This window comes from Nematolebias whitei, chromosome 16 (assembly GCF_014905685.2).
Source record: "Nematolebias whitei isolate Nwh7 chromosome 16, NemWhi1, whole genome shotgun sequence".
Lineage (NCBI taxonomy): Eukaryota > Metazoa > Chordata > Actinopteri > Cyprinodontiformes > Rivulidae > Nematolebias > Nematolebias whitei.
Window position 1 is genome coordinate 22,674,796 of NC_056513.1, and position 10,036 is coordinate 22,684,831.

The window sequence follows — 10,036 nt, forward strand, 5'->3', positions numbered from 1 at the left end:
TGGATGAGCTGCACGATCGGCATGAAATTTTTATTTAAAATGAATTATTTTAAATTATTTTGCACCTGCTGCACATTTATGCAGCCCAGAGCAGCAGAAAAAGCTTCCTCCTGCAGCTTTGTGCAGCTCTTACTGCTGCAGGATAAACTTACTGCTGCAGTCGAACAGCTGATCTGATGTTCTCCATTCAGAGCAGAGAAGTGGGCGTGGCCAAGAGCGCTTGCAGGTGGCAAAGAGCAGAGGAGGCAGGGAGCTGAAATTATGACATTCTGTGCTCTTTTAGAGTGTTTAAAGTTTAGAAACATTGTTTAGAATATTGCAAGAGTGTGGGAAGGGTTTAAAATGCCTTAATATATATCTATATAAATAATAAAATAAACTGCTACTTACTACTTGTACGACTATTCCTACTTGACGATTTTTCACTTATCGTGGATCTTCAGGGTACCGTTCCCCAGCGATAAACGAGGGACTACTGCACATAATTTTTGAAAATGGCAACATTTTCAGACTATACGTATCATTTTGTTTTGTTTAGTTGTCTGTCCCTCCCTCCTAAACTCATCTGTGGATAAAGCATTGGGATGCTGTCTGTACTGAAAATATTCCATAACACAAGTTAATATTTTTGGTATTGCTTTCGACATTTGTAGCAGCTGTTCTATTGATTTATGTCTTTCTTCAAGAAAGCCTGCAGACTTGTACGACAAGTCAAACCCAGACTGGGCTCGTACACTGAAGTTAACAGGCACATTTGCTCAGAGTGAGTCAGCAGAGGAACTTCAACAATCGGAGTCAAAGTAGAAAAGTTAATGACATTGACAAGAGGCACAATAATTCAAAAGTATTCAAATAAATCTAAGATAAAAATCACTAAAATTAATATAAAATTGAGTGAAGATCTTTTTGAATTAATAATTTTTTAGTAGCAACTGTATTAATTTGTTCCGCTTTGAGTAGGCAGACTTGTAGTCTTTAGACTTGGTGACACAAACATGACAGTAATTATTATTTTTTATTTTTTTCAGTGCTACAGATGAGTGAAGGACTGAGTTCGATCCAAAGAAAAGCTCCAGTGTGTGTGGGCTCTCCTAGACCTGTATACAGTCTCTGATCCTGAGTTTTTAGCTGCTCCAATCGATGCACATGAAGACGAGGAATTGGTTCAAGTTTACGACCTGGTGCTTTAGCAAGAGGACGAACAGGATTATCAAGAACGGCAGAACCTGCTCCTGTTTCTGAAAGTCAGGTTGATTCTGAACTGCAGACATTAATAACAGAAAATATTACCCGGTATGTTAAAAAAATCAGTTAAATGATTTGAAGTTAAATGAAAAAAGCTTTGAGAATAATAACTTTAAAGTCAGATACTACACTGGCCTACCATTAATCCTTATGTTGAGTATATTTGATCTGTTTTTAGTTTTCTACATCGCCTTACAACTTGGCTGTTTGTTTGTTTTTTGGTTAAATTTTTTTAAATACCATTTTATTTTCATTTGTCATTCCCAATCTGTACGCATCCTTTATGACTGTCTATTGTTGTCTTTGTTGTCCACTGTTGTCATCACTCTTTGTTAAAATCAGGTCTCTTGTAAATGAGTCCCCGAGACTCAGTGGGATTAACCTGTATAAATAAAGGTTGAATGAAAAAAAAAAGATCTGATGACGTCATTCATACCTACACCAAAAGTAAATAGTGATTTAGGTCAATTTGAACTCTTTGTGATGACCCTAATGCATCTTAAGCTACACCTTCCTGTGCAAGATTTTTTTTTGTTTTTTTTTTTGGCGGGGTTCCAAACTTTGACCTCAACTGTTTTAAGGACATTTCTGATTCAGCAATTTTCAGTCAGGTCATCTGGACAGTTTCTTTTTGTTTGTGCTGAAACGTTTCACCTTCATTCCAGAAGGCTTCATCAGTCAAGGAAACACAAAAAAAAATATTCTTCCCCCAACAGCTTACTCCAAAGTGGAACAAACCACTTATATTGGTGCTAAGATGGTCTCTTTGGCATGCCCCCTCCTCCAGTCCTGGCCCTCTTCCTCATCGACAGTCATGTCAAACTGGTTCAAAACCAACAAAGTCCATGCTCAATAATCCAGGTATACAATCCAACAATTTTCAGTCAGGTCATCTGGACAGTTTTTTTTTTTTTTTTCTTTTTTTTTTGTGCTGAAATGTTTCACCTTCCATCCAGAAGGCTTCATCAATCAAGGCAACACACAACACAAAACTGATTCTTCCCCCAACAGCTTACTCCAAAGTGGAACAAACCAGTTATGATTGTCTTTTTTAGCACCAACATAACAGGTTTGTTCCACTTTGGAGTAAGCTGTTGGGGGAAGAATCAGTTTTGTGTTGTGTTTCCTTGACTCCTGCTGAATAGAAGGTGAAACATTTCAGAACCAAAAAAAAAGAAAAGAAACTGTCCTGATGACCTGACTGAAAATCGTTGGATTTTATACCTGGATTATTGAGCATGGACTTTGCTGACATTTCTGATGGTCAAACGTTTTATATACATGTCTAAAGAAGCCGCTGTATTGGCTCGAGCAGGATGAATTGAGGAAAACCATGCCTCTGGAATTTCAAAAACATTTTGGACAAAAAACCTGCTGTTATAATTGACTGCTTTGAAGTGTTTGTTCAAAGGCGTTAAAAACTTGACACGTTCACAGGCATGGTCAAATTATAAGCATTCTAACACAGTGAACTTCTTAATAGGTATCCCCTGCAGGGTTCAGTGTCTTTTCTGTCAAAAGCATGTGTGTGGGGGAGTGGCATGTGACAAGTGTATAACTAAAAACTGTGGTTTACTATTGAAACAACTTCCAGGTGACCTCATACCAGAAGATCGTGGTTTCGACATACAGGATAGTGTGGAAACATACTGTGCAGAGGTAAACATTCCACGTTTCACCAAAGGTAAAGCACAACAGTCGGCGTGAAAACCACAAGGAAGATTGCACATGTTCGTACACATGTCAAACGGGTCATTAGACTTGTGAAAAACACATATACTAAGCTTCAATCACATCTGCCAGTAGACTACCTAATCAAAAATGATGACGGCTTGCCAGTGGTTGACAAAATTGTGACCTTTGCTTGTGCAATTACCAACTTGTGTGACTCTGTAGTCTCACTAGCTTGAGCATATAGAGGGAATTGACTCTACTGAGTAATGTTTGCATTATTGCAGATTATTATGACATAAGAATGTGAATGAATACAAGCCACATCTCTGGAAGATCAGAGTACCAAAGTTGTTCACACGGTTACATGTTCATTCAACTTTTATTTAGACAGGTTAATCCCACTGAACCTCTAGGACTCATTTACAAGAAAGACCTGATTTTAAAAAAGAGTGATGACAACAGTGGACAACAAGAACAACAATAAACAATCATAAAAGAGACATACAGATTTTTTATTTTTTTTTGCAAATTAAAATAAGATGTCAAAAAAGTAGCAAAAAACAGCTAGATTATAATGTGCTAGATGTGTTGTACATGTGTTACATGTGCTCTGTTGCATAAGATGTGTGTAAATGTGTTTGTTACATGTGTTTATTCTGTACCCCAGTATTTGATAAGTTGCATGTAGAAGTCATTTTGATTAAAAGGCATAAGATAAATTGCCCTGAGTTCTCATATTGTATTCAGTTTCAACCATTTTGAATTCCTAATAACAGGTTTTTACTTTGAACTTTATCAGTCTCACCATTGGAGAACGGGAAACCCTATACCAATTTGCATTTTTTATATCTTGATTCATGCTCATCCAGGTAGAAAAATCTAACAAAGTAAAGTCAGGTCTTCTAGACAAAGTCTTCTTATTGAAACTTTTCATCTTGTATCCAAAAGACTTTGTCAGTCTGAGGAGCTGCAAAAAACTCAGTCTTATAAATGCCACCTTATCATACTGTGGGTCATCCAGTTTGTTGTTGGCATCCAGAACTAGAACTTTGTTGTCATCTAACTTGTCATCTGACTTGACTTGACTTGACTTGACTTGATCTACCTGGATGATTGAGCTTACAACCCTTCATCCAGAACTAGTTGTTCACAAGATAAAGGAGGACCATCAGCCTAACAGCAAAGTCCATGCTCAATAATCTAGGTATACAATCCAACATTTTTCAGTCAGGTCATCTGGACAGTTTCTTTTTTTTTGTGCTGAAATGTTTCGCCTTCGATCCGGAAGGCTTCATCAGTCAAGGAAACATACAACAAAACTGATTCTTCCCCCAACAGCTTACTCCAAAGTGGAACAAACCAGTTATGCTTGTGATAAGATGGTCTCTTTGGTACGCCCCCTCCTCCATTGCCGGCCCTCTTCCTTGTTGACAGTCTTATCAAACTGGTTGAAAACAACAAAGTCCATGCTCGATAATCCAGGTATACAATCAGCCTAACAATTGGTCTTTAGTGCCCTGATGACCGCTTGCTATTCACAGGGGCTGAGTAACACTAGCAGTAACAGCATTGTAAGAAGAGGACAGTTGGCCCTTCCACTGACAAAGTCTTTTGGATAAAAGATGAGATGTTTTACGAGAAGAATCCGTCCAGAGGACCTGACTTGACTTTGTTAGATTGTGTATTTTATGTTTTGTACATAAAACACATAATAAATTGATAAAATGTCAAAGAACAATCACCACACGTTTTATTTATGTGCATTAAAATAATGCATAGTAGAGATGACATTACAATGAAAATGTTACTCATCCATCCATTCATCCATTCATTCATCCATTTTCTTCCGCTTATCCGAGGTCGGGTCGGAGTAGCAACTTAAGTAGGGAGGACTAGACTTCCCTCTCCCCAGCCACTTGGGCCAGCTCCTCCGGGGGAATCCCGAGGCGTTCCCAGGCCAGCCGAGAAACATAGTCCCTCCAGCTTGTCCTGGGTCTTCCTCTGGGTCTCCTCCTGGCGGGACGTGTTCGGAACACTTCATCAGGGAGGTGTCCAGGAAGCATCCTAACCAGATGCCCGAGCCACCTCAACTGGCTTCTCTCGACGTGGAGAAGCAGCGGCTCTACTCTGAGTCCCTCCCGGATGACCGAGCTTCTCACCCTATCTCTAAGGGGGAGTCCAGACACCCTGCGGAGAAAACTCATTTCGGCCGCTTGTATCCAAGATCTCGTTCTTTCGGTCACAACCCAAAGCTCATGACCATAGATGAGGGTAGGAACATAGATCGATCTGTAAATTGAGAGCTTCGCCTTTTGACTCAGCTCTCTCTTCACCACAACAGACCTGTACAGCGCCCGCTTCACTGCAGACGCTGCACCTATCCGCCTATCGATCTCACGCTCCATTTTTCCCTCATTCGTGAACAAGACCCCAAGATACTTAACTCCTCCACTTGGGGCAGGACCTCCTCCCTGACCCGGAGAGGGCACTCTACCCTTTTCCGACTCAAGATCATGGCCTCAGATTTGGAGGAACTGATCTTCATCCCGGCTGTGTCACACTCGGCTGCGAACCGCTCCAGCGAAAGCTGTAGATCACGATCTGATGAAGCCAACAGGACCACATCATCTGCAAAAAGCAGAGACGCAATCCTAAGGCCACCAAAACGGATCCCCTCAACACCTTGGCTGCGCCTAGAAATTCTGTCCATAAAAGTTATGAACAGAATCGTAACAAAGGGCAACCTTGGCAGAGTCCAACTCTCGCCGGGAACGAGCCCGACTTACTGCCGGCAATGTGGACCAGGCTCTGACACCGGTCATACAGGGACCTAACAGCCCGTCTCAAAGGGCCTGGTACCCCATACTCCCAGAGTACCCCCCACAGGGTTCCCCAAGGGACGCGGTCGAACGCCTTCTCCAAGTCCACAAAGCACATGAAGACTCGTTGGGCAAACTCCCACACACCCTCCAGGACCCTGCTGAGAGTGTAGAGCTGGTCCAGTGTTCCACGACCAGGACAAAAAAACGCACTGCTCCTCCTGAATCTGAGGTTCGACTATCCGATGAACCGTCCTCTCCAGAACCCCCTAATAGACCTTACCAGGGAGGCTTGAGAGCGTGATCCCCCTGTAGTTGGAACACACTCTACGGTCCCCCTTTTTGAATAGGGGGACCACGACCCTGGTCTGCCAATCCAGGGGAACTTCCCCTGATGTCCACGCAATATTGCAGAGTCGCGTAAGCCAATACAACCCTACAACATCCAGAGCCTTAAGGAACTCCGGGCAAATCTCATCCACCCCTGGGGCCCTGCCACCGAGGAGCTTTTTAACCACTTGGGTGACCTCAGCACCAGAGATTGGAGGGCCTGACCCAGAGTCCCCAGGCTCCACTTCCTCAGTGAAAGATGTGCTGGTGGGATTGAGGAGGTCTTCAAAGTATTCCACCCACCGACCAACGACATCCCGAGTTGAGGTCAGCAGAACACCACCCCCACTATAAACAGTGTTGGTGGTGTACCGCTTCCACCCGCTGAGACGCCGGATGGTGGACCAGAATCGCCTTGAAATTGTGTGGAAGTCATTCTCCATGGCCTCTCCAAACTCCTCCCATGCCCGAGTTTTTGCCTCGGCGACCACCCGAGTTGCATGTCGCTTGGACTGCCGGTACCCATCAGCTGCTTCCGGGGTCCCACAGGCCAAAAAGGCCCAATAGGACTCCTTCTTCAGCCTGACAGCATCCCTCACCACCGGTGTCCACCGCCGGGTTCGAGGGTTGCCGCCGCGACAGGCACTGACAACCTTGCGGCTGCAGTTCCGGTAAGCCACCTTGACAATAGAGGCACAGAACATGGCCCACTCAGACTCAATGTCCCCTACCTCCCCCAGAACATGTTTGAAGTTCTCCTGGAGGTGGGAGTTAAAGCTCTGTCTCACAATAGACTCTGCCAGACGTTCCCAGCAAACCCTCACAATACGTTTGGGCCTGCCAGGTCTGACCGGCATCCTCCCCCACCATCGGAGCCAACTCACAACCAGGTAGTGATCAGTGGACAGCTCCGCCCCTCTCTTCACCCGAGTGTCCAAGACATGTGGCCGCAGATCAGATGAGACGACGACAAAGTTGATCATCAAACTGCGGCCTAAGGTGTCCTGGTGCCAAGAGCACATATGGACACCCTTATGCTTGAACATGGTGCTTGTTATGGACAATCCATGACGAGAACAGAAGTCCAACAACAGAACACCACTCGGGTTCAGATCGGGGTGTTCCTCCCAACCACACCCCTCCAGGTCTCACTGTCATTGTCTCGATGGACACGACTGTCGACAAGGAAGAGGGCTGGCAATGGAGGAGGGGCCATACCAAAGAGACCATCTTATCACAAGCAAAACTGGTTTGTTCCACTTTGGAGTAAGCTGTTGGGGGAAGAATCAGTTTTGTTGTGTTTCCTTGACTGATGAAGCCTTCCGGATCGAAGGCAAAACGTTTCAGCACAAAAATAGAAACTGTCCAGATGACCTGACTGAAAAATGTTGGCTTATATACCTGGATTATTGAGCATGGACTTTGTTCTTATTGTTACATATTTTCCTAACAGAGCACTTTGCTCTTAGACTGCAGGCTTACTCGCGGTCCCTAGAGTTTCCAAAAGCAGAATGGGAGGAAGATCTTTCAGTTATCAGGCTCCTTGTGGAAACAACTTCCAGTTTCTGTCCGTGAGGCTGACACATTGTTCAGTTTTAAGACTGGGCTTAAGACTTTCCTTTTTGATAATCCTATAGTTAAGGTTGGCTTGTAATGCTGCCTTACGCTTAGACTACTAGAGGACAAATTGACCTAATTTCCTTAAATGACTTGTTAAAACTGAATAGTTTTCATTTCATATTATTTCTATCTTAACATGTGATTCGTGACCTGCCATTGTGTATCTATTCCTACCAAATCCATCCGGTCAAAGCAGATGGCCTCTTGTCCTTAGCCTGGTTCTGCTAAAGGTTTCTTCCTCTTGAGGGAGTTTTTCCTTTCCACTGTCGCCTTCATGCTTGCTCAAGATGAGAGTTCTGCGATGGAGTTAAACTCAAAGCAGTCTGCTCCTCAGATAAATAATGTTAAATTATAATTTTTATATATAAATGTTTCTGTTCAATGCCTTGAGATGACTTCTGTTGTGACTTGGTGCTAAATAAATAAACCGAACTGAATTGAACTTAAAGGCAAACAAACACATCACACAAAGTGTTTCAATCTGAATACGCATGTATTTTGATAAGGTTCATTGCCTACAAATATCAATTCACACCCCCTTATGAAAGCACAGGAAAGCAAAATTCAATTTTTGTTTAAAAGAGCTTTCATTCATGTGTTCTCATGAAGTCAGCACAAGAATAAAAGCAGTTGTAAACAAATATTTCACATCATAACAAAAAAAATAAGCATAATTATGTATAATAAAAAAAATATTCACGTAAAAGATTTCAACTTTATAAAATGCAGTTTTTGCACTTGTCAACAGTACTTAAATGGTGGGAAAGTGGTGTTGCACAATATCGGTTGAGACCTGTGGGAACTGTGTATTCACAGAGGGCTTGCTGATCCACTATGTGAAGGTGCTGTTTATTAGATTGAGACTAAGTCTGTTTGCTTGCAGCTCCTCAGACTGAAGAAGTCCTTTGGATACAAGACAAAATGTTTCAACAGAGAAGAACCCGTCCAGAGGACCTGACTCAAACTTATTAGATTTACTCCAGTTGTTTTCCAGATATGTAGATACACAATTCTGAAACGCAGGTACCCACTAAATGTTAACAATCACTTCTAATTAACAAATCTGGGCACAAGTATAGACATAAAATCTTTCAGACTTCTTCATCCCTGACACCCCTTTGTTTGACGTTGCCATTGGTAACCAGTTTTAGTCCACTTTGGCTGAAGGAAAACAAACACAGGTGGTAGTTCACAGCCATTCACAAATTTACAATCACTTAAACTCTCAATGTGAAGAGAACTGTGTGGATTTTGTTTCTTACGCTATGAATTTATGACTGGTCTTCATTTCTTTGCAATGAATGTCCTTAATTTTGTTTTTTATAAGGAACCACATCTTAAAATAAAATTTTAAAACACATCAGTTTTTGATAATTAAATGCTATTTGTTGTGACTGAAAATGAAAAAAGTATACATTTGTTGTTTAAATTTTGTATTCATGTAGTGTTTCAGAGATTTTTTTAGGGCTCAAAGTGCAAACCAACCCGCATCAACTACAACCAATCAAACGTTTAGTCTGTTTTTACATAGTGAAAATCAGAATCATGAAAACGAAGTTGTAGACCTGTAAATACAACAAAGCAGGTGGTGTGTCAGGTTGATATTAGTGGTTTTGTGTAGTCTAAAGACGAGTTTTGAGCAGAACTGTAGGGAGTAGAGTGATTCTTTACCTTTGCGGTCCATTCCCATCTGATCCAGCCTCCTGAGCCCCCATGACTGCCCGAGGCTTGTCCTTCTTTGTTTAGATCCCTTCCTAGATGCCCTCCTCATGCATGAAACACATAAATTTGGTTACTTCATAAAAGATCTATAATGGACGAGTGTTTAAGGAAAACCTGCCCACATCTTATCAACCGCAAATGTTTAACACTGGAATGCCTGAGGGAGTGGAGAGGAGGAGGAACACCTGCGGTGGGAGGGCACTTCGTAGACGCACGCACACAAGAGGTGCAAGGTTTCTCTTGTCTTACACATGTGCAATAAGAGAAAGGAGGGGTGAACGGTTTGCAGAAAGTGGGCAGGTATAGAGTTTTGTTAAAGTCAGCTCGTCTTTTATTCCTTCTCAAACATCCTTGAAGGAATGCATTTCACCCACCACCTTTCATGGCAGTGTTTTAAACTAAGACTTATGTTGGGATATGACAGAGCAGCTGTTTAGATCAAAACTTAAACATAACAAGAATTTTATAAATGACTCTCATGACTGGCATAGAAGTTTTATTTAAAATAAATCATTTTAAATTATTTAGCACCTGCTGCACATTTGTGCAGCCCAGAGCTGCAGAAAAACTTCCTCCTGCACCTCTGTGCAGCCCTTACTGCAGGATAAACTTCCTGCTGCAGCTGA

The 10,036-nt window shown here is 42.2% G+C and overlaps 1 protein-coding gene across 1 annotated transcript in view; it reads right to left on the bottom strand.

Annotated features, from left to right (window-relative positions):
- LOC119422953 (beta-1,3-galactosyltransferase 2) overlaps positions 1 to 9,551 on the bottom strand; it is a 32,261-nt gene extending 22,710 nt beyond the window's left edge. The window contains exon 1 of the mRNA XM_037690366.1: positions 9,360 to 9,551. Coding sequence (XP_037546294.1) covers positions 9,360 to 9,403 — 44 coding nt within the window. The 5' untranslated portion in view covers positions 9,404 to 9,551. The remainder of the gene's footprint in view (positions 1 to 9,359) is intronic.
- Positions 9,552 to 10,036: the final 485 nt, after the last annotated feature.